At 46.1% G+C, this 27,941-nt stretch overlaps 4 protein-coding genes across 6 annotated transcripts in view; 3 read left to right on the top strand and 1 right to left on the bottom strand.

Moving 5' to 3' along the window:
• LOC113027921 (kinesin-like protein KIF20B) overlaps positions 1-3,050 on the top strand; it is a 16,529-nt gene extending 13,479 nt beyond the window's left edge. For 2 of the 3 annotated variants that reach the window (XM_026177756.2, XM_026177755.2), the window contains exons 22-32: positions 1-5; positions 83-256; positions 332-486; positions 561-727; positions 815-889; positions 1,447-1,628; positions 1,721-1,813; positions 2,194-2,253; positions 2,338-2,407; positions 2,514-2,686; positions 2,771-3,050. The exon at positions 1-5 is cut by the window's left edge and continues 120 nt beyond it. In XM_026177756.2, coding sequence (XP_026033541.2) covers positions 1-5; positions 83-256; positions 332-486; positions 561-727; positions 815-889; positions 1,447-1,628; positions 1,721-1,813; positions 2,194-2,253; positions 2,338-2,407; positions 2,514-2,686; positions 2,771-2,854 — 1,238 coding nt within the window. In that variant the 3' untranslated portion in view covers positions 2,855-3,050. The remainder of the gene's footprint in view (positions 6-82; positions 257-331; positions 487-560; positions 728-814; positions 890-1,446; positions 1,629-1,720; positions 1,814-2,193; positions 2,254-2,337; positions 2,408-2,513; positions 2,687-2,770) is intronic. The other variant, XM_026177757.2, reaches the window with a different exon arrangement.
• Positions 3,051-6,049: 2,999 nt separating this feature from the next.
• On the bottom strand, positions 6,050-14,582 carry slc16a12b (solute carrier family 16 member 12b). The gene is made up of 7 exons (XM_026177758.2): positions 14,000-14,582; positions 8,686-8,789; positions 8,469-8,612; positions 8,138-8,392; positions 7,729-8,062; positions 6,632-6,891; positions 6,050-6,395 (listed from the first exon to the last, which is right to left on the bottom strand). Exons 1-7 carry the CDS (start codon positions 14,110-14,112, stop codon positions 6,202-6,204), a joined length of 1,404 nt encoding a protein of 467 aa, XP_026033543.2. The 5' UTR covers positions 14,113-14,582; the 3' UTR covers positions 6,050-6,201.
• Positions 14,583-18,286: 3,704 nt separating this feature from the next.
• LOC113028342 (leukocyte cell-derived chemotaxin-2-like) lies at positions 18,287-19,283 on the top strand (the record flags this gene model as incomplete). Its single annotated transcript, XM_026178539.2, has 3 exons — positions 18,287-18,414; positions 18,499-18,650; positions 18,738-19,283. Coding segments are annotated over 3 exons (606 nt in total), but the record flags the coding sequence as incomplete, so codon positions are not given.
• A 2,661-nt stretch (positions 19,284-21,944) lies between these two features.
• LOC113027851 (microfibril-associated glycoprotein 4-like) lies at positions 21,945-27,385 on the top strand. The gene is made up of 6 exons (XM_026177678.2): positions 21,945-21,973; positions 22,207-22,356; positions 24,515-24,553; positions 25,919-26,015; positions 26,122-26,289; positions 26,699-27,385. The coding sequence occupies exons 1-6, from the start codon at positions 21,962-21,964 to the stop codon at positions 26,950-26,952; spliced, it is 720 nt and encodes a 239-aa protein (XP_026033463.2). The 5' UTR covers positions 21,945-21,961; the 3' UTR covers positions 26,953-27,385.
• The last annotated feature ends 556 nt before the right edge of the window (positions 27,386-27,941 follow it).

The raw sequence follows: 27,941 nt of genomic DNA, 5'->3' as shown, positions 1-27,941 counted from the left end.
CGGAGGTCGTCTTCTTCTCCTTTTCCTCCTCCTTCTTTTTCTGCTGCTTCTTCTTCTGCTGACGGTCTTTGCATCCCTCCAGGTGACCAGCCTGCAGGTGCAGCTCAAACAGCAGACTGACAGATCCGACAGCCTATCAGAGCAGTTCAAAGCCACAAAGACCCGCCTCCACGACCTGGAGCACCAGTCAGAGGAGAAGAACAACTCCATCAGCAGTCTGACACAGGAACTGGAGCACCTTCGACAGGAAGTGAAGGTTCTCTTTTTTTGTGAAAGCCGGTTGGTTGATCCTGGATCGTGTTCATGATGACTCACTGGCTGATGTGTTCAGGAGGAGGAGGGGCAGAGCAGCAGCGTTTTCCACGCCGCCATGGAGGAGCTGAAGAAGGAGAGCGAGGCGGCGCTCCAGCGCTCTGCTCAGAAATCCCAACAGATCGAAGAGCTGCAGACAGACAAGCGGCGGCTGGAGGCGGAGCTTACGCTCAGGTGATCGATATTGCCACCAATCAGGTTTTATCGATCCATAAACAGAGGTTGAAACTCTTCTTCTCCTCCTGCAGTGAGAACAGGTGCGCTGAGCTCAGAGAGGAGCTGGCCAATCAGAGAGCAGAATTCTCCCACCAGCTGGAGAGCCTGAGGGCGGAGCTCGATTCAGAAGGCGACGCCCTACAAGCAGCATTTCAGGACAGCGAGGAGAGGAGGAGGCAGCGGGAGATGGAGGTGGGAGGTAAGTAACCAATCAGATGAGCCGAAGGGGACGGTCAGCTGGCTGCTGCTCTCAGCTGATTGGCTGATGATGTTGTTTGTGTGTCAGAGCTGCAGCGAGTCTTGGATGAGAAGGAGAAAGGTCTGGAAGAAAGCCGCCAACAGGTGGAGACGCTCAGTCGAGGTAACGCGCTCTGATTGGTTACCTGAAAACTGTTTCCTGTTAACGCTCACGTCAGGGCACACTGTGCGCGTGTGTGTCTGTGTCTGTGTGTCTGTGCGCGTGTGTGTGTGTGTGTGTGTGCGCGTGTGTGTGTGTGTGTGTCTGTGTGTGTGTGTCTGTGTGTGTGTGTGTCTGTCTGTGTGTGTGTGTCTGTGTGTGTGTCTGTGTGTGTGTGTGTGTGTGTGTCTGTGTGTGTGTGTGTGTGTCTGTGTGTGTCTGTGTGTCTGTCTGTGTGTGTCTGTGCGTGTGTGTGTGTGTGTGTGTGTGTCTGTGTGTGTGTGTGTCTGTGTGTGTGTGTGTGTGTGTGTGCGTGTGCGCGTGTGTGCGTGTGCGTGTGTGTGTGTGTGTGTCTGTGCGCGTGTGTGTGTGTGCGTGTGTGTGTGTGTGTCTGTCTGTGTCTGTGTGTGTGTGTGTGTGTCTGTCTGTGTGTGTGTGTGTGTGTGTGTGCGTGTGTGCGTGTGTGCGTGTGTGTGTGTGTGTGAGTCTTTGGTTTGATTCCGACCTGTTTTTCCTGTCAGAGCTGCAGAGGAGGGAGGAGGAGGAGAACAGGGCCATGGAGGAGGAGACGCTGCCTCTGGTGGAAGAGCTGAAGAAGGAGATCCAGAAACTGCAGGAGAGGAGACAGGAGGAGGAGGATGGGGGGGGCAAGAGGATGAAGAGTGGGGAGTGTGAGGCAGTGATGAAGCAGAGAGACACTCAGGTAAGTCAGCCTCAAAAAGTACAAGAGAAGAAGAAATGCTGACGGGTTTTCACGAAGGAGCGTTCTGCTTTATGTTTTTACTTTTCTTTCAGGACCTTCGAGACTCTCCTCTTAGGTCCAACATGGCCGCCAGGAAGAAAACTCCCAGAACCACGGGGAGGAAGAGGAAGAGCTGCGAGCTGGAGGTAGGGCGGAGCCTATTTAAGCCTATCGCTGTGGTTGTGTGAATAATTAAGATTTTAACCCGTCACTGCATCCCGGGTTAAAATCACCACGTGTTAGACTTTTATCGTCTTCTGAAGCGCGGCCTCATCTCGCCTCACTGTGCCAGACTGGCAGGTTCTCGCCGCCAGCAGCCTTCTCAGCACGGAGGAGTCTAAGGGCGCCGGTATACTCAGTCTATCCGTTATACAGCAGGAAGCCGCCACAGTATTCTCCTGAACGACAGGTGCCGCCACCAGCATCACCTCGACAAGCTGACGCTCCGTTCTTCTTCTTTCCTTTCGTATAAATCACCAGAGGGTGGAGCCGCCTCCCAGAGTGTGTTTGTTTGTGTGTGTTTCAGGTTTTGGTGCACAGTGAAAACAAGAGGAACAAACCGAGGGGAAACGCCCGTTGCGTTCAGGTGAGCCGTCCCAGCCGACAGGTAGATGAACTCACGCGTCCTCAGAGCCCTCACCTTAAACCTCCTTCTTCTTCTGTGGTGCAGGAGAGAGGATGCGCTCTGCAGAAGATTGAAGAGGCGATCCACACCTCAACGTGCGTCCTGGGCAGCAAAGGTCAGCCACACCTCGACCACCCAGCGCCAGCAGGGGGCAGCGCTGAGCTGCCACCGTGTCTGATTTTATGTTACAACAGAAAGTTTAGCTGAAGTGTTTCTAACAGGCTCGTCAGGCCCTGCGGCTCCAGAGCGAACTCACCGTCCCGTCCTCTCTGCAGATAAAAACATAAGCTCGGTGGAGAAGGAGGCGGTAACCATGGCAACCAAACCCCGGCGAGGCCGCAGGAAGCTTTACAATATGGACCCGTGGGCGCCGATGGTGGACTCGCCACACACGGTGAGACGGAGTCTGACTCTGAGGCGCGAAGCGGAGTCGGCTGTTTGTTTCTAAATATGAATGCGTCTTTGTTTGTCCCGTCAGACGCCCGGAGCAGCGGCGGAGGATCGGGAGAGCGACCACAGCATCATGAAGAGGAAGCTACGCTCTCAAACCTGCAGGAAGTGACATCATGATCGATCTTTAATGTGCGGCGTTCTTCGTCTGTCATCAGTTTGTTGGTTTGTTTGTTTTTAATGTTTGGACCTTTAAAAAAAACAGAAACCCACCAGTTCACCTTTGTGAGGCTTTAAATTTAAGGTGGAATTGTTTAAGGTGGATCTCTGTGACTGCTGTGATGTAAATAAAGGTGAGCTGAATCATGTCCAGGTGAAGCTTCTTTCAGCCGCACTCACGTGAGGTCGTCGACATAAAGACAAAGTAAATGTCTCGGTGAGCGGTGTTCGGTCCGTCCCTGCAGCGGGCGGAGGCCGGGGCGCCTCCTCGGTACGTTTGTGCTCGAGCTCAGAGTCTGTCTGCAGTGCCTCAAAGGGATTCATGCTGTAAATAAAGTTTTACTGTAGCTTCCTCAGTGTGTGACTTCACTTCCTGTCTGGTGCTGAAATGTGGAGATGTCACATGAAGGTTCAGACTCCAGTGTTTGAGGGAGTACCTGAGGCGGCTGTAGCTCAGGAGACGGAGCCGAAGGTTGCTCCACTCTGTCCCTGGGCAACACGCTGACCTCTGAGTCGCTGCTGACGTGTTCACGCTGACGTGTCGGGGTGGGCGTGTCAGATAAAGTGGCTTCAGAGGTCTTACCTGAGCCACCTGGGGCTCCTTCAATGACATAACCTCTGCTGGCAGCGAGGACTCGAGGTGAGCCGCAGAATCAGGATGAAGCTGCTGATTCCTCAGCTCAAGCTCTGACACCAGCAGCTTCTCCTTGCGCTGGCTGACCTGCTGGGTGCAGGAGGGCGGAGCAAAGTTGTCCTCGCTGTTTATTTCAGGGTAAAGCTAACGTGAGCTGGACGACCGCAGAGCTCCAGCTGATCCATGAAGAAAACGCAGGAGGCACAAACTGAGGCAAAGCTTTTATTTTCCTGTAACACGTTACAAACATCAGCATCACTCAGACTGTGACATCACGCTCTCCACCAATCAGCAGCGTTTTCAGCCCCGCTGCTCACACGCTGACATCTACCAGTACCTGTCTCAGGTACAGGTAACCTGAGTTACACCTGAAGATGATTCTGGTCCATTCACACACTCTCTCACACATAATGAGGCAGCTCAGACAGGAAGCTGTGAGTTTCTTCAACATTAAAACAAAATCATTCGTTTTCATTTTCAGCAGACTAAAAAGATTTCACTTCCTGTGAAGTCATCGTTTGATTGACACCTGTCAGCCTGTTTAGCCGTCTGCTTGGTTTTGGTGTCGGGGAATCTGATTGGTAGGCTGCGTTCACGCTGCAGGCGAAAGCATCAAATCTGACTTTTGTGACCCTGTGCGACCATCTATCCGATCATGGTGTGACAGTGTGAACGGCACAAATCCGATATCTTCACATCCGATCTGGGTCACTCTCGTATGTGGTCCTGAGTCCGATACATATCTGATGTTTTAGAAAGCTGCTGTTTGATGGTCACGTCGCATTAAATCCGTCTTTTACGTCACTGACACGAGACAGACGCCAATTATCAGCGCCGGAGAAGACATGGTGAACGCTTCCTGACCATCCAGTGAAACTGCTGGGAAGACAATGTTGGAGAAACAACAGCAATAAGGATCATTGTTTGGCCAAATGTAAATAACCAAACAACTTTACAACTTAAAGGAAAATTGGGAAACGTAAGGTCGGAAACAAGTCTTTACATTAAGGCCATCAGTCACACATACTGTTTGGTCTGGGTGTAAACAGAGCGCGTTGTGTGTGGCGTCTTCTTTTGCGCACGCGGCCGCTCTGAGCGTTCACACTAGAGCGCGTTTGCTGTAGAGATGGACCGATCCGATATTACATATCGGATCGGTCCGATACTGACCTAAATTACTGGATCGGATATCGGAGAAAAATAAAAAAATGTAATCCGATCCATTAAATATCACGAAAGCACCTCACAAAACTTGCAACACGCCGTAATTCACCTCAGAACGTTAGCACGTCGGAGCAGTATGCATCACGTGATAGAGCGGCTGTGGCATGCGGGACCTGTCGGTGGTCTGGATAGCATGTGGAGCTTCGCTAGCAACCTGGCATTTCATCTCCGACAAAGTTATCCCGAGAGAAGTAAAGCAAGTGTGTAAGTCCATCTCTGAATGTTTGTAAAGCATTCCTGTGTTAAGCTTAACAAGCGACTGCCTCTCGCTCTCCGGCTGCTACTTCAATCGTGAAACTGATCAATGATCAGCTGATCGGGTTTTCTGTCGCGAGTCCGTCTCTCTTGTTTGTTTTTGGTCCACTTTGCGCCAGAAAGAGCAAACCAGCGGCTGAACAACAGCAGCACGTTTAAGCTTGATCAGCTGTTGTTACAATTTATTTAATATTACTTTCTACACCAGGATCTTTTTCAACGTAGCTGACGCTGGTAACTGTGCAGGGGCGGATCTAGCAAAGTTTAGCCAGGGGGGCCGATAGGGCATTAACAGGGAAAAGGGGGCACAAAGACATACTTTTCTTTCTTATTCTCATTTAAAATGTCTAGCTTTTAATAAATAATTATCTGACACCCAAAGTTTTAATTTGGTGTAAAATGAATAGAAGTCAATTACTGTATATAGTGACTATAAAGTCTAATATATATATACCCTAGTAAGCTATAGTACTTTTTACTTTGGGAAGGTACCATCTGTGCAGTCTGCAATTTTGTTGAAGAAAGATGTTGAATCTATTTAATATTTCTTGAAAAATAACTGATTTCTGTGCATTTTCTTTCACACTGCATCAAATTAAGGTTGATTATGTCGATTAAGCATCATGAGGTGGCGCGTGAGGGGTGGTTCCCTATTTTTTATTTATTTATTTATGTTGTTGCTGGGAGTTGGAACCCTATTAGTTAGGTTGCTTAATATTTACGCTAAGTACTCTTTAAAATACCAGAATAGGGAGGATGGTGTAGGTTTAAGTTTATTAGATTGATCAGTATTGCTGAACTATGAAATATTTTTTTTGTATACAGGTATAACAGAATAGCTTTAGTGTAGTTGTTGTTTTAAACTTGAGTATGAACTTGCAGACTTGCAAAATGCAGCAAGATATTTTAAAAAACAGTTTTGTTGATTAAAAAACACTATATCGGATTCATATCGGTATCGGCAGATATCCAAATTTATGATATCGGTATCGGTATCGGACATAAAAAAGTGGTATCGTGCCATCTCTAGTTTGCTGTCGCATTTTATTTGTAGTGTGAACGAGCAGACAAAACAATCAGATTTGATCAAAAAATCTGAATTGAGCATCAAGACCTGCAGAGCGAACGCAGCCTGAGGGCTGTGAGGTAACACCTTCCTGTTGAAGGTGACGAAACCACCTGATTGGTCAGACAGGCTGAGGTGGAGGGGCTCGGGTTCCCTGATGACAGTTTTCAGAAGATTGCAGCAGCACCGAATCTGATCGATGGCGGCAATGGCGAATTCCAGTGACGGCGGAAAGAATGACCGCGCTGGCCAGCAGAGCGGCGCCGCTGAGGAGGAAAGTGGCTGTGTAACTTCCTGTAACATCAACCAGCCAGCCTGCAGAAAGAGAAGAAGAGTTTCAGGTGTGACATCATCAGCAGGCGATGTCAGAGTGATGTCATCAGATTTCAAATATCCAATGACGTTTGTGAGGACAATCAGAATCAGAATCAGAATACTTTTACTACAATTAGACGCACGGTCTTTAAACACATATTTAAAATTTAGGTGGATTTAAAGTTTTTTCTCTTTTAAAGATGGATGAAGCAGGAGGGTGGAGCTGTTTCCCTCACCTCCAATGGGCGGGCTGACCAGGTAAGGTATGGCGTGGAGGAAGTAGACAACGCCCAGAGCTGAGGACAGATACGTAGTTCCGACCACATCAGACGTCACCACTGGGATCAGAGCCACGTAGGCGCCGTCGAAGTAGCCGTAGAGCACGGCAAAGGGCACGAGGAGCGGGAACGAACAAAGTAATGGCGTGAAGAGGCAGCAGAGACCCTCCATCCCCACCGAGAAGACGTAACAGGCCAGGCGGTGCGGCTTCAAACACCTGAGAGACAAACAGGACGCCCGACGGCATCAGCACTCGAATGTCAGCCATGTTTGTGTGAACTGTCCCTTTAAAAAGAAAGCGTTCTGCTGCAAAGTCGAGTGGGCGTCTCCATCGCTATCACCTGCAAACATCGTGACGCTCGCTGTGATGCTGAAGTCACGCCTGCACGAGCTCGAAGGCGCCGAGCAGCACCAATAAAGGTCAAAATCCTAAACACAGAGCGACACGCCGGACGTGTGCTTTGAATTCTCGCAAACGTATCAAAGATGAAGTAAAATCGAACATGGAGGAGACGACTCGCAGCTTGGGTCAGGTAAATGGACTGATTCTCATTTAACACTTTTCTACTCACGCGGAGTACTCGGAGCGCTCAGTCACCCAATCACTGCCATTCACACAAGCACTTTCCAACTACATCCACACTCCGAGAGCAACCTGGGGTCAGTATCTTGCCCAAGAATACTTGGCATGCCAGGGATCGAACCACCGACCTTCTGATCGGTGACCTGCTCTACCTCCTGAGCTACAGGAACCCCAAAGCACCTAGTTGAAGCACCTTTGGCAGCAGGTACAGCCTCAGGTCTTTAAGCGTCACGTGTGGACGGAGTTCATCCTCCACCAGGACAATGACCTGGTGGAGGATGAACCTTCACCCTAGTCTGAGGTCCAGAGCAGTGGAAGCAGGAAGCACCTGCGCTGAGCCCCGAGAGTCACAGGAAGGCTAATAAACGTGCTCGCGCTCGCTGTGGGTGTCGAATGTTCCCCTCTGGAACGAGGCTGTAACGTGTGGAACAGGCCAGCGTCAGTGTTCGTCCTCGCGCACACTCGCCTTACCTTCTGTCCGTCAGCCAACCGAAGGTGATGTTCCCCACGATGTCGATGACCCCCAGGATGGACATGAGGAAGGCGGCGTGCTGGTGGCTGATGCCAGCACTCAGGGCGTAGGGCACCAGGTAAACGAAGGGGAGGCTGCAGCCGCTGGCCAGAAACAGGAAGGACACGGCCAGACCCAGAAAGTCAGGCAGCAGCAGGAAGCGGTACTCCCCACAGGACAGGAGGCGCCACATCCTCCTCAGCCTGGGGGCGGAGCTTTCAGGTGGAGGAGGCGGAGCTAGGAGGTCCACAGAGTCTTTGGGAGGTTTCTCCACGTCCTGCTGTGAGATGTCACCTGCACCAGAACGCACAGGTGAGTCTGATTCTGATTGGCCCGCTGAGGGAACATGTGATTGATGAGAACACCTACCACACTGCTCCTCCTGCAGTGCTATTGGTCGGAGCAGCGCTCCACAGACGCACAGGTTTGCAACGAAGGCGCTGAGGACGAGCAGTGCCCCCCTCCACGAGTACAACTCGATGAGCATCTGCACCACCGGAGCCAGCACGAAGGTCCCGATCCCGCTGCCCGACATGGCGACACCGTACGCCAGCGCCTTCCTCCGCTGGAAGTAACAGCCCACCAGGGCGATGGCGGGGGTGTAGCAGAGGGCGAAGCCCAGACCTGCGGACAGATTTTACGTGTCAGCATGATAAAGAGCACGCCGCTGTAAGATGGGGAGGACATGTCTGAGTCTGACCTGTCAGGATCCCGGCGCTGAAGTAAAGCATCTCCAGGCTGGTGGCGAAGGAGCTGAGCAGGAGGCCGCAGGAGGCCAGAAGGCCCCCCGCCACCACCGCCGCCCGGCCGGAGCAGCGGCTCCCCACCAGGCTGCCGACGGGAGCTGCACATACAGACACGCTCAGCCTCACGTGACCACAAGAACCACTCTGTGATGTCTGATTGGCGGTACTCACCACACAGCATGGTGCTGCAGTCCAGCAGGCTGTGGATCCAGGCGGTGGCGGCGTAGTCGGCCCCGAAGTGAGCCTGGAACTCCACGAAGAAGATGGAGACACACCTGCAGACACAAGAGAGGGTTAACACTGACCCCACCTTTGACGCTCGGCTGCAAAGACACACCATGACTGTCCCTGAAAAAAGTTTCAGTGCACTACAGTACCCATCATTCTTTGCTGCTGCTCAGATTTAAATAGAATTTCTTCATCTTTTGCAGTCAGCTGACTTTGTAAGTAAGTAAGTTTATTTATTAAGCGCTTTTCACAGACAGGCAGTCAAAGCGCTGCACACAAAGATTTGTAGCTCACTGATTGGATGTTTCTTGCCTAAATGCATCTTGGGAATTGTAGTTCTCCCCCCAAAACAGACTGTACATAAAGATGGACGTAAAGTTAAGTCTTCAACGTGCATTCTCCCTAATGCTGATTAGAGTCAGAACAGGAAGTAGGGAGGGTTTAAGGCGGCACTTCCTGTAAACAAAGCATAGTCAGGGCAGGCGTGTGTGTGTGTTATGTAACGTGTGCCAGTCACACATAACTTCAGGATTAATGTGTCGTTGTATAACTGCAGTGAGAGACATGGGGGACGGGCCTGCTCTCTCGCCTCACTGTGAGGACATAACACACGCACAGACGCACAAACACACTCTTTCACAGCGAGCTGATGGAGGGGAGGCGGAGCTTTGAACACATGTTCATGTTCCACAACAAAGACTTTAACTGAACAAACACACACATCCACACATGTGCAATAATACTAAGTGCAATAATCTTTTCTGGCATCGTTGTATTTTTACTCAGTTGTATATAGCATTCGTATTCTATTTTTATCTTATTGTATATTTTTATTCTATTTTATTCTACTGTATATAGTATTTTATTTTATTCTATTCTGTACAGCTGTGTACTGTATTTATTCTTATTGTATTCTAATTTTTGCCTCATAACTTTTGCACTGTCCACTTCCTGCTGTGACAAAACAAATTTCCCACGTGTGGGACTAATAAAGGTTATCTTATCTTATCTTATCTTATCTTATCTTATCTTATGTTTCTGAGAAGTTTTCCAGCTGCAGCAGCAGTCGCGCTGGTCTCCGGTCGGAGCAGGAAATGTGGGTCAAAGGTCACAGGAGGAGGCCGCGTGTCTCTGTGTTTAACCCATTCAGCCCCGGGGGCCAGGCCGCAGCAGGGCGGACCCGGCGCCTCCGGTAAACTTCCTGTTTGGAAGAAAGGAATAGCATAGACGATCCGGTCACTGCGGGCACCGAGGACTCCTCCGTCAGACGCGTCCACCCGGGAAGCACAGCTGAGTGTCACTAATTACTGGATGGAAGCAGGTTTCCTTTGGCTGACAGCAGTGTCAGGGCGTTTCTGAAATGTCAACCGCTCTGCCTACCTCAGGGGGCGGAGTCTTTAACGACAACATCACAGATGCGGCTGGTGGTGCAGCGGTGCAGGTGTTTGGTGTAGGGGGTGTGGGGCTGTAAATCCCCCGAGCGCAGAGCGAGCAGCAGAGCTCCAGAGTCTTTGAGCTGCACGTGTCTTTCACATACAAAGACGCTCTCCTGCTGGAGAGCTCTGCTTTTAGCTTGGAACGACGTTCTGAGGGTAGAAGGTGAGCAAACACCGGCGAGGCTGTTCGGAGACGATCTCAGAGGGAAAACCGGTCACGCAGCTTACTCCTTACGAGGAAAAAGTAATCTGAGTACTAAGATTAACTGAACCTGAAACAAGAAGCCTGCACGCACTGTGGAGCCAATGCCAGCTCAGCCTCCCCCACCCATTAAAACCAGTTCACCCCGACACACAGCCCCATCTCCCAGTGAGACCAGCTACACGCACACACATAATTAGATGTTGACTGCTCTCAGATCAGTGTCACGTGCTGAGAAACGGTGTGTTTTTGAATCTGTGTGTTCTGGTTTCTGCCTGGTCTGACTGGTGCTCTGCAGGCCTGCGGTAAACATGCTTACATGCATGCTTACATAACATATTCTTAAATATTTTATTAATAATCTTAATCTGCAGAATAACGAGGAACTACAGTGTAAAATAGTGCACACCCCATGCCCCCCTGTAGACACACCCCTGTATGTGCTGAAAATACCTGTGAGGTGTTTTTCCTGTTATTATTCCCCGACCTGCAGAGTGTAATACTTCATCATAAACACGTAGCACTAGCTGGTGTGATGGTACTTATAGTGCTTTTTTACTCAGTCTGTTTTCACACACTTCATTCAAACGAGATGTCCCACCGATGACCCACTCTAACAAACAAGCCACAGGTGCCCAATATAATTATAAGTTACTTCTACTGAGCATGCTCCTAATGCAGGGCGTTCAGACTGATGGTGTGGATGTGATGGTGAATGAGGCGGAGCAGAAGTCGCATCTTTTTGTGCAGAGGGATGAATTCTGTAGACCTCGTCAGGCATGTTTGAGGCTCATACTCTTTAAAACTTTGGATGCTAAGTACCAGCAACAAACACCATCCACAAACCTGCAGCAGCTCTCTGTGCGCTCTCACTTCTGTGCAGAATTGTGAATCAGTGATTCTGAGAGGCGGTTGAACTCTGGCCCACACATCCTCTGGCTAAGTGCTGAACTCCACCCAGCTTCACGCTAGGGCTGGGCGATATGACCTAAAATCCATATCGCGGTATAATTTGAAGCACGTGTGGTAACGATATATATATATATCGCGATATATTCTTTTCTTCTGTATAACGTGTTTTCCACACTTAAAATCCTTTAATGTTCTCAAAAATCGAGAGTGTGCCTTATGTATGACTTCTGGTTGTGCTTACTGATCTCGAACCCATTTTGGCTGCAGAAATCTGTTAAAAATGTTTTGATGGATTGTCAGAGCATTACGGCTGCCGTAGGGAGGAGCTTCACGGAGTAATCTGGGTCCAAAACTCCGTCAGCTTCACGTCCCAAAGTCAAACGAACACTGAGAGTTAAAAACAGTCTAAATTCTTTCATCTTTAATTAAATCATCAGCGTTGCTGCTTTACCAGGTGTAACAATTAAGTTTAACATCCATGAAAACAGAATTTATTAAATTTAATGGAGTTAGAAGTTAGCAGGAAGTTAGCTCGCTAGTTTCCACCTAAACATGACATAGCATGTTCTGACTGAGAGATTTCTGAAGCTAATTAAAACGTACAGCTCTGCTGTCACTTCCAACATAAATGAAGACAGAAAACTAAACAGCAGTGGGCCAAACTTCACGGGCCAAAGTTCAGTCAGGAGAACAACTGAGATCATTCATCCACAATACGAGGTTAGTTATTGATATACGGCAACAACATGGGAACAAAGCAGCTGCGAGAGAATTCAACATTAATGAATCAATGTTACGGAAGCGCAGTTTTTGGCTTTCCCCATATTTCAAAAGTGCTTCATCTCTTTGCTGTGACTGTCGCCCGCCATAATTTGCAGATGATAATGGTTTTAGCCGCTGCGACGCTTTCGACTAAAACAGGCGCAGCTTGATGACATCATCAACATGCGCTATCACGATATAGTCAAAATCTCTGTCGTTGGCCAAATTTATATCGTTTCTATCATATATTGTTTATATCGCCAACCCCTACTTCACGCCACCCAGCTTCAGGCCTCAGACGCTTTTTCACACGCAGCCACGTCACTAATTAATTAGGGATGGGTATCGTTTAGGTTTTATCCGATACCAGTATCAAACCGGTACTTTTGAAACGGTGCCGGTGCTCAAACGGTGCTCGAACCGGTGCTTAAAGAATGGAGAACACAAACTTTGTCCAAAAACCTCTCATGTTCAGCTGTTTTTTTGTAAAAAGATAACAATGTTAGCCTTTTCTGCAGCTATGGGGCATATATGGTATCACTCTTGGCTGGAAGCAGTGCTTAAACAATGGAAAAAACACAAACTTTGTCCTAAACCTCTCATGTTTAAGTGTTTTCCACTTTTTCTTTGGTCATTTTAGCCTTTTTGTCCAGGGTGAAGGGAGCATCTGCCATCAAACAAGAAGACAGCCGCATGTAGCTATGATGATGTTTGCTAGTTCACCTTACATGCATTAATGTAATAACATGGTTAGCCTACTCAATGTAAATTACACACGAACAACATTAAGCTCCTCACGCAGAGAAGAACGGCTGCTGCTGCATCATCATCCTCATCATTTCTGCTACACTGGCAGGGCTAGGGGCCAGGACTCTATTCTTCGGGTTTTTGGGGGATGTTGCTAACTCCGGGTCTGATAACAGGCACCACACCCGCAGTAGATGCGCACGGTGTGAGGTCTCGCAGCAAGCTATCAAATACGGCGCATTTCTCGGCTTTTAAAAAAAACTCTATGCGTCGCCAGGTGTTTCATCAGATTCGCGGTGTTACCTCCTTTGACAGTATCACAGTATCAGCTTAAAGCACTTGTTGCTGCTGAGTTTGCATATTTTGCTGTGGAGTACAGCCAGACTTTGCCTTGGGCATTTTTAATCTGTAGCTCTGCTCTAAAAGAACGTACGTGCCTGGACCCGCCTACTATCCTCGGAAACGTAAAATGATTGGCTAGAATCCAAAGTGTATCACAGCTCAGGAAAAAAAATAAATGTGCGCTGCTTTTCGGTCTGGTTACTACCGTTTATGTCAGAACCGGTGCCATGATACCGGGACCCATCCCTATAATTAACCTCAGTAATTGGCAGATGTTTCTCCAGCAGGTTTTTTTAAAAGTAGTACACAATGTTCCTTTTTTGTTGCGTGTGTAACAAAGAGAAACATGCTGCTGTGTCACAGTGAGAAGACTGGTTTTAATTTTAGGGCAGATCTCTGGACAGTCTTCTGTTGAATGGTTAAAGGCTGTTTGGCAATCGCTCTAATTGGCCTGAAGTCCTCGTTACTGAGTCATGTCACAGGAATGTTGTCTGCATGTCTTTGATTCTTCTTTCACTGAAGATTTTGTCTCTGAAAATGTTTTGATCTCTTTAAACATGTCCACATACACGCTCAGGTGCCTCTTTAAAGGTGTATCAGGGCCATAATGAACCCAAAGTGACCTCAAAATGCAAAACAACAGAAGCGATTCTTGCCCGTCTCTTTTATGTTTGCACAAATCAGTAAACTCTGATATAACAGCCAGTCTAACAGACACCATCATCTGTAGCTACACTAACACGGCTGTGTGCAGTGTTGGTGTGGACGTCCACGATCCCTCACTCTGTGCACCAAGACTGTAAGGGTCCTCACACAGCTATAAAGACCAGTATATGGATGTGCGTGTGTGCGTTACCTGGTCACTGCACGTGTGCACACCGTCACCATGAAGCAGCATCCAACAATCACCCACCCCCACCCGCCATCCGGCGGCGTCCCCCGGCTGTCCCGCTGCTTTCCAGCAGCCATCGCTGCAGCTTCACCACGGTGGCTGACCCTGGAGCTTCTGGTGCAAACCTGAAGCTGGTCAGCTGCTTCACAACAGCAAAACAAAGGTAAAAGTGTGGCTTGGACCGCAGGTGATCAGGTATCCAGGGGCACTCAGCCCTCCCCCAATGAGGGGTGGAGATCGGCCAGGTGAAGCTGGGTGGCAGAAGGACAGAAGAAGGAAAGGAAGACGCTCAGATTGTCTCCAGCAGATTAAAAGTCTCCTTCAACTTCCTCTGAGTCGAACCCAGTAGAGTCCCAGTGGAGTGACAGTGGAGTGACAGTGAAGTCCCGCCACCCTAATTCTGTCTGTGGGTCTAAAAGTTCCTGCGGTCAATGAGTGACACCCCCCCACCCCCACCCCCCCTCAATCATTAACCACACTGTGTGAACGCTGAGGCCCCCAGCCCGGACCTGATGAGGGCAGAGTCAGCAAAGAGTACTGCTGCGAAGGGAGCGCTTAGTTCTCCACACCCTACCTCCCCCCAGGGCCAGGGGTGGGTGGGGCTGACTGAAGGGAGGATGTCTCAGGTGTCGGGTGACGCAAACAAGCATTTCCAGTCAGACAGACCAGAGAGACCACAGTGTGTTCCACAGCAACCAGTGTGTGTCACACCCGAGGGGTGTGCTATACACCAGGACCAGAACAAAGACTGGGACCAGAACAAAGACTGGGACCAGGACCAGAACAAAGACTGGGACCAGAACAAAGACTGGGACCACGTCCAAACTTTAAAGGAATATGTAGAGATCTGAGACAGACACGACCGTCTGCGGTGTTCTTTAATAGAGCATGAAGGTTGAATAAAACCAGTATTTTCACCATTTTTGTGACTAAACACATTGAAATGAAAACAATGGCCTGCTGGACTCTGTGTGGTTTTTTAAAGTCCTCCGATATTTCTGTCTGTCTCAAATTTCAGATTCTTTCTTTTTTCATGATAAATAAGATCAAACAAATTTAAAGGCTTTTATATTTAATATAAATTTAATATAAATATTTATTATAAATAATATAACTCTTCAAAAACCGGCAGATCTGAGACAGAAGGACCGAAATGTGTTTGATGAGAAACTGAATGTGTCGTGATAATCAAATGTACAAAGTTCATTAATTCACTGGTTTCCACACAAATAACATTTCAGACAACAGCAAATGTTCTGGTGCGTTTAGTGTTATCACTCCGAGAAAGATGGCCAGCAGGTGGAGCCCTCCACCAATTAGCACGCTGAGTGTGATCACCTGTGAAACACCTGGTGCATGAGCCATGTGTGCACCATCAGACCAGCGTCACCAAGCTTGGAGTGAAAGTTGACACAGCTGATGCAGGTAATGATGCAGGTTATGTCGGTGTGATCAGGCCTCACTGTGACGCTTACAGATGGCCCAGGATGCTGCTGCTCGCCTGCTGACAGGGACAAACACTTGTTGCTTGTTTATCTTAGAGTTCATCTAAAAATGTTATGTTTGCTTTTAAAGATTCGAATGGCCGAGCTCCTACGTACCTGGCAGGCCTTCTGCACCTGCGCACTCCACAGAGGTGTATGTTACTGTGTTTTACTGGAAAGAACTTTAGCTTCGATTTTATAAATAAAGTTGGATTGGATGTGTGCAAACTGCAAAGACAGCCCACATCTGGATCCGTGTGCATTTGTACACGTGTGACTGCACTTTACTGCAAACTGTGTACGCACAATAGGAACGTGTTTTCCTGGATAACGTCAGTGTCTGCTGCTCTTTCTGTTTCTCAGTCAGAGCTGTAAAGAAATAAAGAGGACCGGCCTCCACCTTCGCTGGAGGATGTGAGCCGGGGTGTTGTGATCCGGCTTTCCAGGTTTAGATCAGTGATTCAGTCAGCGCACGATAAGGCTGAAGGATAAACACGAGTTAGAAAAACTGGGCCAAGTTCAAAACGTGACATTTCCACAGACACGTGCCGGCTGTGTCTGATTACGACTGCAGCAACTCGGCCCTTTGGACGCCTTACTGCTGGTCGTGTGGCTCCTCCTCAGTTAATGTTAACAGTGTCAGGCCTCCTGCTGTGAAAGAGCCAGAGCCATCATCGCTATCCTTTTACTTTGTCGTGCTGTTTGGACCGTGCACAACCACATTTCAGTGACTGATTAACAACGCGTGGGCTGCGGGGTTGTGCAGTGTCGTGTATGCAGACATATTATTGGAGCAGTTTGAGCCCTTTGACTGTTAGTTGTGTATAAATGTGTGTGTCCAAAAGCTGCTGCATCCTGTTTGAGTGAGGTTAAAGGTCAAAGGGTTTAAGGACAGGTTCGTCCCACCACTGCAAACGTTCCCGGTGTCTCCGGTGTCTCCAGACATGACCGTGGTTTTGTCCTGATCCGGTTTCTTTTGTGACTCCACTGATAAAATGAAGGGAATCCTGAGAAGGATGAACAAAAGTCCGCTGGTCTGAGATCAGCTGATTCATCACAATGTGATGATTCGTGTCTGTGGCAGGTTCACCCAGCGCGGCGATGCTACCCTGCAGCGGCCATGAATGCTGTTGCTAATAAAATCACACCTGGATGGATGGAGGGGTTAATTGGCTGGTTTACCTTAAAGTTCACGTTAACCAGGTGACTGTAACAAGCAAAGGTAAGTAACTAATGATGCGTGACAGGAGAGTGAGCCAGCTAGCATGTACCTGCTCACAGTAGCTTTACACGGCCAAGGTTTTATCTCGAGGGTTAACTGTTCTCAGTCTAGTCTGAGTAACGAGCACCAAACTGTCCTCCATGTCCTCCTGCAGCACATCCACCCGCACACTTTACACGACTTTAATGTCTTACTGGCAGCTCTGACCTTTGAACTTTGTTCAGACAATACAGATTATGATTTTACAGCTTCACAGAAGGAAGAAGATGTTTTTCCTGTGAAATAATTTGATTGTGGTTGTTTCCTGGTGTTTCCACAATTCAGACTATGAAAACAGAGAAAAGCAGCAGAAACTCAGGATCTGAATCAAATCTGAAGACCTGAAGATGAGACACGTCGTAGTTTTACTGGGTGAGTTTTCTGCTCTGCACTGATGATAAACCTGTTAAAAACAATCTTTAGATTAGAACAAACAACTCATGATCATCGCTTCACTCTCATGGTGTGTTTAGACCAAACACAAATCCCTCTTTTCCCATGATTACATATAGAGATACAAAATTTGAGCCTCAGTCATCTTTATGGACCGCCAGCCCTGTATCATTCAGCTTTGATATGGAGACAGAAAAAAATAGGAAGGGAAAAGTTTGTAAAATCAAAATTCATTCTATATCTCACAAATGTTCATTTCTGTGCAGATTGTACCTTCTTATTTTCCTTTGGCTTTGCTAAAAAATAACGTCTTATTGCAGATTATATTCTGCCACTGAGAACCTCATAAGCTCTTTTATAAAAAGGTACTTTAATTTAGCAATACACACAAACAAACAAACAAAAAAAAAGAAAACAAACAAACAAACAAAGATACTACGCACTAACAATAACATAATGGCACAGTGAAACCCGCAGATCTGCTCGGCCTAGGGGAGCTCCCCTCCACCTCTTTACAGGTCCCATGTCGTTAGGTTTTTACTACTGTCCACTCAGCACTTTGCAGTCCATCCCTGATCATATTCGGAAGGGTATTTCCAGTCTCTTTTATAAACTACCTTAAAAAAAAGTTTAAAAACTATTTTCATCGTTACAAACATAAACTTACCTTTGTGGTGTTACGGGGACCTGCTCTTAAGGACTCACTGAGGACAGGGAGACTCGTCAGGTCCCCACAATGCAAACATCAAACTTTCCTCGAGGTTTTGGGATTATTCAGAAATGTCATAAACTTTTATCTGTAATTGTTTGAAGATCTGAGTTTATTTTTTTAACTTTGCATTTGAATAATAAGGGAATAAAATGATTACATTTAGTAACGTAATGATATGAACCGTTACAAATTATTTAACTTAAAAATCTTAATTAATGTTAAACTTTAGAATAAAAGAGAAAATCTGAAGACTTTTGTCCTAAACTGAGTTTAACTACTTAAAGACCATCTTTTAGTGTTTTAACTTATATGAAAATATTTGGTCTGAATAAATATGCAATAATTCTGGTTATTTATTTTCTCCTAACTGAAAACCCAAGGCTGTGTCCATAAAAGTCTAAATCTGTGTGTGTCCAGCTGTTTTGTGGGTGTGTGACGGCGTTAAGTTCGGTCAGCTGTGCAGCAGTAACCCGAGCAACAGCCGGAGGACGTCGGACAGATGGGGACAGGGACAGTACGGAGCCGGACGGTACTCAGAGATCACGTTTTTGTTGTAAGGCTGGTGTGGACGATGTGGCACAGCTGCTCACAGCTGGATGTCTGCTGGTTACAGGGGGACCAGACTCCACCAAGGGCTGGACATCAAGTGCAGCGACGGCGCCGCTGTCTACGCTCCGTTTGACGTGACTCTTAACGGGAAACTGACCGTCTACACCGACCCCAGTAAGGCAGCCATCAACGAGGGCATCAACCTGTCAGGACAGGGTGGGTCATCACGCGCAGCCAGCACTAACAGAGTTACTGATCCTGGTACTGATTCACTGATCGAGGCGTTGCGTTTGCGTCCTGCAGGTCTTTGTTTCAAGCTGTTCTACGTGAGGCCGGACCGAACCTCAGGAACGGTGAGGAAGGGGCAGAGGATCGGCACCATTTACCACAGCTTTTTTCTGCTTCCCTGTCTTTGTCATGGGGCGATCGTGGTTCAAGAGTTGGGAGTTCTCCTTGTAATTGGAAGGTTGCCGGTTCGAGTCCCGGCTTGGACAGTCTCGGTCGTTGTGTCCTTGGGCGAGACACTTGACCTGTTGCCTACTGGTGGTGGTCAGAGGGCCCGGTGGCGCCAGTGTCCGGCAGCCTCGCCTCTGTCAGTGCGCCCCAGGGTGGCTGTGGCTACGATGTAGCTGCCATCACCAGTGTGTGAATGTGTGGATGTGTAAAGCACTTTGGGTCCTTAGGGACGAGTAAAGCGCTGTATAAATACAGACCATTTACCATCTTTGCTTTTTTATTGAGTGAAAGAAAAACGAGTGCTGCTGTGTTTTTAAACTGAGAATACGAACAAGTTGACACGTTTGATCAGAATCACATAATAAACTGAACAATAAAGTAAATAAAATTTCACTTTACTTTGTGTTGTATAATAATAAACAGAGCAACTGGGGTCAGAGACAATCATCAGTGTCCAACGTTCTCAACTAAAATTGTATTGAAGATTAAAGTTTGTATTATTGAGACTGTGCAGCTGTCAGTAGCCTGATATTGTAAAACCTGGTGCATGACTCCACCCACCAAACGCCCTGACGGTAGAACTGCACGACGAATTACAGGCCAAAGCCGTGAAAACAGTCAAGAGAAAAATGTCGTAAAATATCTGTGCTTTGTATCCAAGTTCTTATTATTCATCCTGACTCTTCATTAAAGAGCTGAGGAAGCAGCTGGTCCACCACAGGTCTGTCGCATGGCGCCCTCTGCTGGCCAGTCACTGCCATTACAACCGACGTCAGCTTCTCAGACACATGAAGGAAGAGCTCAGCTGTAAAATCCTGCTCCTCACATACAAGGTCTTAAATAATCAGGCCCCATCTTATCTTAATGACCTTGTAGTACCGTATCACCCTATTAGAGCACTTGGCTCTCGCTCTGCAGGCCTACTTGTTGTTCCTAGAGTATTTAGAAGTAGAATGGGAGGCAGAGCCTTCAGTTTTCAGGCCCCTCTTCTGTGGATGGATCCACAGCCGTGCATCATTATAGCCCCGTGTCCATTAGTACCTACTCTGCTCGACTCAGAGAATCCAGTGACATCATTAGTATGCAACACGACAACAACAAAGGTGGACGTTGAGGCGATGATGTACCTGCTGCTCAGTCTGTGGCTTTTCGTCTCACTCAGGGACCACAGTTTTGTTTTTAGAGTTATTTCCTTTGTTGTCGGGTTCCAAAAATGGCAGTTTTCATTTTCCTGAATGAGAAGCTCTCACAACTCATCGAGTGACGCCACTGACCAGCCAATCGGTGGCATGCAGTCGGACGACATCACATTTTGGTGCCTGCTCGGATCACTTGGAACCCGGCCGAGCAGGTACTAAAATAGTAGCAGATACTGTGACCTAATGGGAAACTGAAAACTGTGGCAAACCGTGCCGAATCGATTCTAGTAGGTACTAATGGAAGGGGCGTATGTATTCCTTTGACCTGCCTCCTTCTGCCCTCCTCCCCTCGCCTTCACAGATGGCTGCCCCACCCTGGTCAGCTCTGGGGGTCGTGTGATTGTTGGGTTTTCTCCTGTAGAGTTTATCTTGCACTATAACGCCCCTCCAGGTGACTGTTGTTGTCATTTGGTGCTTTATAATAAACATGAATCTGCCAGTTCTCCCTGTGCTGACTCAGTCTGCAGTTCTGCTTCTTGAAGTTTCTGTGCTTTTGTCTTCAGTTTGTTGTCCTGATTGTCCAGCCTTACTGTGTCCCTGACATTTTGCTTGATTTTGTGTGTGCAAGCTTCAAACTGCTGCAGTGCCTTTTTATTTCCTGCGTTTCTTCCCAAAGCTTTAATTCATCCATGACTCCTTCCTCTGGAGTCTTGCTGTCGTCCGGCTGCTTTGGCTTAAAGCAAACGGTCTCTGTCTCTGATGTGCTTCCTGTTCACGACTGCCGATACAACACGTGGACTTCCAGAAAGTACATGAAGGTGTTTCCTACAAACATTACCAGGAATGACTTCACCTGATAACAGCGCTTTGGCGGGATGATAACACTCACCGCGGGTGGCCCAGATTCTACAAACTGCACGTGTCAGGAAGTTTGTTTCTGGGCCAGAGGCTGGACCATCAGCCCCACGTGGTCTGCAGTCATGCACTGATCTGTTCCCTTACAGTTATCACACAGTACAAAACATTACAGATAACGTAGTGTGAAACTGAAAGTAAGGCCTGCGCCTGACAGCACACGTGTTCTGGGTGCTGTTTTTCTGTTTTTCAGTGGTTTACTTTCCACTCAGACCTTCATGTGTTTATTTGTGTTTTTCACTTTAATCCCAGTTACTGCAAACCACAACAGCTTCAGCTTTAGGAAAGAGTCTGGTGTTACACATTCACAATACATTAATGACTACCAACCAACCAACCAACCAATCAATCAATCAATCAATCAATCAATCAATCAATCAATCAATCAATCAATCAATCAACCAACCAACCAACCAACCAATCAACCAATCAACCAATCAATCAACCAACCAACCAACCAATGAGTCAGTGTTTGTGCTGCTATAATAACCTGCAGTGTCCACACACTCCCTCTTTAAAGACTCTGGTCTGAGCTGTTTGTGTCAGTAACTCAGTACTAATTCTGACTTTATGGCTGATTGTTGTAGTTTTATAGCAGCGCTCAAGGAAGTACAAACGTGTTTTTGTTGGACCGATAGAAGAAAAACACAAACATTATCTTCTGGTCTAGAACGTGTTTACAGATTGTAAAGCTCTGCGTGTGTGATCAATCATTCTGATAATTTATTCCCATGTTTCTTGCTTCTGTCCGACATACTGACAGGGTTTTGGCTGATCTGAAGGACAGTGGATATCCAGAGGCTGTGCTAATGTGCCAGAATAATTAATCTAACTCAAAGCTCAAGTTTGACAATAAGTCAAAGTCCTCAAGGACCATGTCAGAGCTAATAAGGGTTATAAATCACATACAGTCATCTTACCCAGATTGAACCACACAGAGCGGATCAGTTAATTATTAATCTTTCCACATAAAAAGCCCAGACTTGAGGTTTTTCATCAGATCGTTTCAGCAGAACGATGACGATGAAGGTGAGCTCAGAACTTCAAACATCTGAAACATTCACCAGTAATTTGATATTTGATTAGATTAAAAATCAAAATCTTCTTTTTTTATTCTTTTCTTTAAATTGTTGATCTTCACCATGTTTTCATAAAATCGGAGAACGTTGGCTCTGAGGTTGAGTTTGCACTGCTGCTGAGTGACAGTCAGAAATGCAGCAGCTCTACATGATGCTGGAATAACATGCGAATGTCTGTTCCAGCTGCTGTCAGTCCTCCTCCTGTTGCCTCTGCTGAGCAGCTGTGCTCCTCTCGTGCTCCCGCTGGACTGCAGCGACATCTACAACGAAGACAGCAGCCGACCCAGCGGCGTGTACACCATCTATCCCATCGGAGCCACGTCTGCTGTCCAGGTAAACTGGAGCTCACTGGAACTGACCTGCTGCACCTCCTGAGCTACAGCCACACCACAAATTCACCAGCTTGTCAAAATATGGGAATTTTCATAATTAAACTACGTTCTAGTGAGACAATAGAGTAAAATATACTTGTTTTAGTTTAAATGTACATGAAATCTTGTTTTTTATATGAAACAAAGCACATTCACATGTGCCTAATAATATGGCCAAATACGGTTCTGATAATCAAACTTCTACTTTTATTCCATAATTAATATAATAATGATAAACCACCCAGAATTAAACACTAGCTTTAGTTTGTATAATAATCCCATAATACTGCAGTAATACAACATTACCACGTTTCACTTTGTCATATTAGTTCTTAAATATTTAAAAGTCTGCTCTGCTGTGAGAGCACTTTATCACTTTAAAACTACACATTAATTAATTCCAGTTTAGTTGTATCGGCATGGCACAAAATCCTAATAAAATCCTAATCCTGACGAGGTTTGTTTTACAGCCAGAACTAACAACACACTTACTTCCTGTCCCGGAACAACAGAAAATGTAAGACAGCCAACACAACAGTTTTCTCTTCAAAGGGCTACAAAACAGGAATAAAATGAAAAACATCCAACAATTAAGGGTGACAAGAATAAAGACTCATTGACTCTGTGGAGTCCCAAAGAGTGACGCAGATTTAACTCTGTCTGTGAAACTGGATTTAACAAATAAGAGCTTAACTTTAACAAGTCAAGGTTAGCCTAGAGTCACACTAAAGCAGCTAAAGATGTTTGGACTAGAGATGGCACGATACCACTTTTTTATGTCCGATACTGATATGAATCCGATATAGTGTTTTTTAATCAATAAAATTGTTTTTTTTAAAATATCTTGCTGCGTTTTGTACAAGTTCAAACTCAAGTTTAAAAACAAACACAATTGAAAGCATGTGTGTATTGTTTATGTATTTATACAAAAGCACTCATATATATTCAAATAATTTAAAAAATATGTTCATTTACCTGTTACTACCACACACCAAATCCGGTCGATGGTACTTGCTGGCTTGTGTAGCCCCGAGGTAACAAAAGCTCAACACTGCCCCCTAGCATCCTGGAGCACTTCTGTTGTGTTTTGTACGTGCTTTGTCTGTAGAGGCCACCGTAAATGTACTTTTATTTATTCTCTCAACATAAAATGTAATAAATAAATCATATAATACAAAAACCAATTATTCACATTTCAACTTTTAACCATTTAAATTTTCAGCTTTTTCCTTTTAAACAAATTTAAAGTGAAACAACACAAAACACAGCAAACAACAACACAATGAAATATAAATTATAATATAAAACAAAAAGAAGATTCTCTGTCATATGGACCTGCATGAATAAACTTTCTGAATCCTTTATCATCTGCAGCTGAAAATAGTTGTGGATGATTACTATACCTTTCTAATGTGACGATGCTGTCCCTGCTCTCTCTCTCCCTCCCGCTCTGTTCCTGTGCTACTGAGTGTAATTATCGCCCCTCCCCCCTCTGCTCATCGTTCACGTCAAAGACCCGGCTCTAAGAGACGTTTCGTTCGTGATCGACACATCACTAGACGGCACAGATGGTACCTTCCCAAAGGAAAAAGTACTACAGCTTACTAGGGTATATTAGACTTAATAGTTACTATATGCAGTGATGGACTTCTATACATCAGATTAAAACTTTGGGTGTAAGATTCAGATAATTATTTATTAAAAGCTCGACATTTTAAATGAGAATAAGAAAGAAGAGTATGTCTTTGTGCCCCAATACGTAATTCCCATGTTATTACGCTGTATCCATATAGATGGCCCACCCTGTAGAAAAATTGTTTGAGTTTGAGTTCATGAAAAATGGGGGCAAAAACAAAACAAAAGTTGTGTTTATATTTTTGTTCAGTGTATTTAAAATAATATTTTAATATTCTGTGAAATGTAAATGAAATAGTTTTTAATAAAATACTTTTACAGTTTAATGATACTAATTTATTTATAAAGTCTGAGCTGAGCACTCAGTAGGAGGTTAAACTGTGACCAGTTACAACCAGTTCCTGCTGATACTTCTAATCAAACTGATATCAGTATTACACACTGAGATGTTTCACTAATGTGTGTGTGTGTGTGTGTGTGTGTAGGTGTACTGTGACATGGACTCACTAAATGGACGCTGGACTGTGAGTATTTGAACTCCCAGCTTATTTTCATTTTGTGTGTAAAATTCAGTTTTATTTATGAACCAAATCACAACAACAGTCGCTTCAATGTGCTTTGTATTGTAAGGTAGACTCTCTGTATGTACAATAATACATACAGAGAGAAACCCAACAATCATTTGACCCCCTATGAGCAGCACTTTGGCGACAGTGGGAAGGAAAAACTTCCTTTTAACAGGAATGACTTAAAATGAAATGAAAATGACTCCAAGGTTCCTCACAGCGTTACTGGAGGCCAAGGTAATGCCATCCAGAGTAAGAATCTGCTTAGATACCATATTTCTAAGCTTTTCAGGGCCGAGTACAATAACCTCAGTTTGATCTGAATGAAGAAGCAGAAAGTTAGCGGCCATCCAGGTCTTTATGTCTTTAAGACATTCCTGCAGTTTAACTCATTGGTGTGTGTTATCTGGCTTCATGGACAGATAGAGCTGGGTGTCATCTGCATAGCAGTGTAAATGTATGCTATGTCTTCTAATGACATCCCTAAGGCAGGGGTTGGCAACCTTTAACACTCAAAGTTGCTGGTGAAATTTTATTTATGCAAAGAAAACATTCTGAACTCTGTAAAAAGACACCCTGAGTTGAAGGTCTCCCTCAAATGAAATAAAAAGCAAAGTTAAAATAAACATGCAGCAAACCACTGTTTTGATGGACACGTGCAGTCTGCATAACTGTCTCTCCTAACAAGACCAGGTTTCCTCCAGAAAGTTTCCCAATTACCTGTGAAGCCCACATCTTTGGTGATCACAGTGGTCGTACACAGGAAGGCAGATGATTACGGTAGCAGGTGAATGAGGTGGAACTCCTACTAGGACAAGCTGAGGCAACTGATGTGAACAGCAGTCTCCCTGAATGTCTCCTCCTGAGGAACGAGGAGGTCAGGTGGTGCAGGAGCAGGATGGGCGGTGACCAGCTCAGTAACAGGAACAGCACTGACCCTGGTGTTGAGCACAACAAGCTCATGATGACCTGACGGTGGAGAACATGAGGTGGTCGTGTGTGGAGAAAGGATACATTGCTGTAGAAACAGTTAAAGTGTGTAAAAGACTGTGAATGTACGGTTTGCTGTCATCTGAGAGAAAACCAGAGTTTCTCTGTAATAAGCAGAGAGGAGCAGCGGTGTGGGGAAAACCTGCAAACAGGCGTCTGGCTGCACTGCTGCAGGCTTCCAGATACTCACTGTTGGAGGCTACAAGGAATCAGCCCAGCTGTCTGCACGATGTCCAAACTAAAGTCGCAGGGCGTTAGTGGTACCTGTCTGTGGTTCTGACTAATCTTGAATGCCGTGTATGTCCAGCTGGTTACCCACCTTCTCGTCCCCAGGTGTTCCAGAGGAGGACGGACGGCTCGGTGAACTTCTACAGACCCTGGAGTCAATACAAGATGGGCTTCGGTAACCCTGCCAGAGAGTACTGGCTCGGTGAGCAAAGTGCAAAGCTGAAACTCTGATGTGACTTTGTGGACACATGTTGAACCAGAGAAGCTTCACATATCAGAGACTTGTGCATGTTTCTGGTTGTTTATAGGCCTCGAGAGTCTCTTCCACCTCACTCTGAGGAAAAGGTACGAGCTGCTGGTCGACATGGAGGACTTCAGTGGAAACGTGGCGTTTGCCCGTTACTCCTCGTTCTCCATCAATCCAGAGTCCGATGGATACAGACTGCACGTGTCCGGATTCATTAACGGAGGGGCAGGTGGGGAAGTATTCTGCTCTGACTCTGAAAGATGAATAAGTGTCAGGTCTTACATCTGGTTCCTCGTTTAAGCTTAGTTTGAAACCTCCAACAAGTTTAGTTCCAGAGATGTTCCAGCTGTTCCATTTACTGATGATGTCATCACAGCATCATGTGACCTTCGTGCTGTGCAAACAGGAGTCGCTCACCGAGGGCTCTGCTGACTGTTTCCATGGAAACAGATAAAAAGGTTGGAGCTGTATCCCACCACAGATCAGGTGGTGCGGAGACATACAGGATCAGCAGGGAGCTGAACTTGCTTTGAGTCCAGTCTGGGTTGTGGTCCACTGAGAACACTCCCAGTACACCTGCTAACCAGTCTGACTGGGATTAGTGGTAATGTTGGGCTCATTCATCTGTGTTTCTGCAGGAGATGCCCTGAGTACTCACAACGGACAGAAGTTCTCCACATTTGACAAAGACCAGGACAGCTGGTCAGGGAACTGTGCAAAAACATATCTGGGGGCGTTCTGGTACAACACCTGTCACAATGCAAACCCTAACGGGGTTTATCGTTGGGGGGCTGATGATACTATCTATGCTGTTGGTGTGGACTGGTACCAGTGGAAAGGTCATGACTACTCCCTGAAGACCATCAGCATGAAGATCCGTCCTGTGCAGTAAATCCGCAGAACAAACACAGAGGCATTTATTAAATATATAACTATAAATCTTTTACACACGACTTTTCAAATTTGTACTTTGTTCATTTGATGCATTAACATTTTGTGTGTTTTGTATGAAACTTAAACCAAATAAATCTATATGAAGGCTGTTCAAACTGTACTACAGCAGCACACAATATGAAGCAGTTACAGTAAAACGTGAGACTGTTGCAGATTTTTAATGTGTGTTTTCACAGTTTAACAGTGTAACCTGTTTATCCATACATGACATACTGTGTGCATGTTGGATTTACTTCATTCAACAGTGGACATTGGTTGCACACAGATGTTCTGTGTTGGCAGGACCTTAAACAGTTGAGTTAAATTAACACAAGTGATTCATATTCAATAAACTTGAGCATTTAGTGTTGATTAAATGTGACTGAAACATGTTTTGATGAAGTCATTTGAGCTTCTGGAATATTTGAATCCATCACAATTTTCTCACTTTGCTCCAACACTGTTCAATAACTTTTACCCCAATGCTACTTGGTCACTGAAATACTCCGTGTTATCTTCATATTACATGTTGGTATCATATTCCAGTATCAAATACACAATTTTCCAATGGAGGCCTTATAACAGATTGTAGATGGTTGCCAGGATCCACCAGTAACCTTTCAAAATAAAATGTCTGATTTCACTGCAGTGACAGCAGGTAAAGAACTGACCTGACATCACTGCTCTACTAAAACATAAACCAGCAGTAATGTACCTAGACCCGGTTTGTAGAGTACGCTTGGGGAGTGTGATCGTGTGTACAGCGTCTCTTTATGTCTGTCTCCACGTTGGTTGAGTGTGGAGTGAGTGCATATGAGAGCATGAGGGTGGGAATGGATGTTTGTGTCTGTGTGTGCCTGTATGTCTGTGTCTATATGTCAGGTTGGGTGTCAGACGCCACCTCTCTGGGGACATCTCAGGCCCTCCAAGGTTTGGAGGCCTATCTCC

This window comes from Astatotilapia calliptera, chromosome 8, assembly GCF_964374335.1.
Source record: "Astatotilapia calliptera chromosome 8, fAstCal68.1, whole genome shotgun sequence".
NCBI classification, from domain to species: domain Eukaryota; kingdom Metazoa; phylum Chordata; class Actinopteri; order Cichliformes; family Cichlidae; genus Astatotilapia; species Astatotilapia calliptera.
The sequence above is the reverse complement of the archived record's forward strand: the minus strand, read 5'-3'. Positions and strand labels throughout refer to the sequence as shown.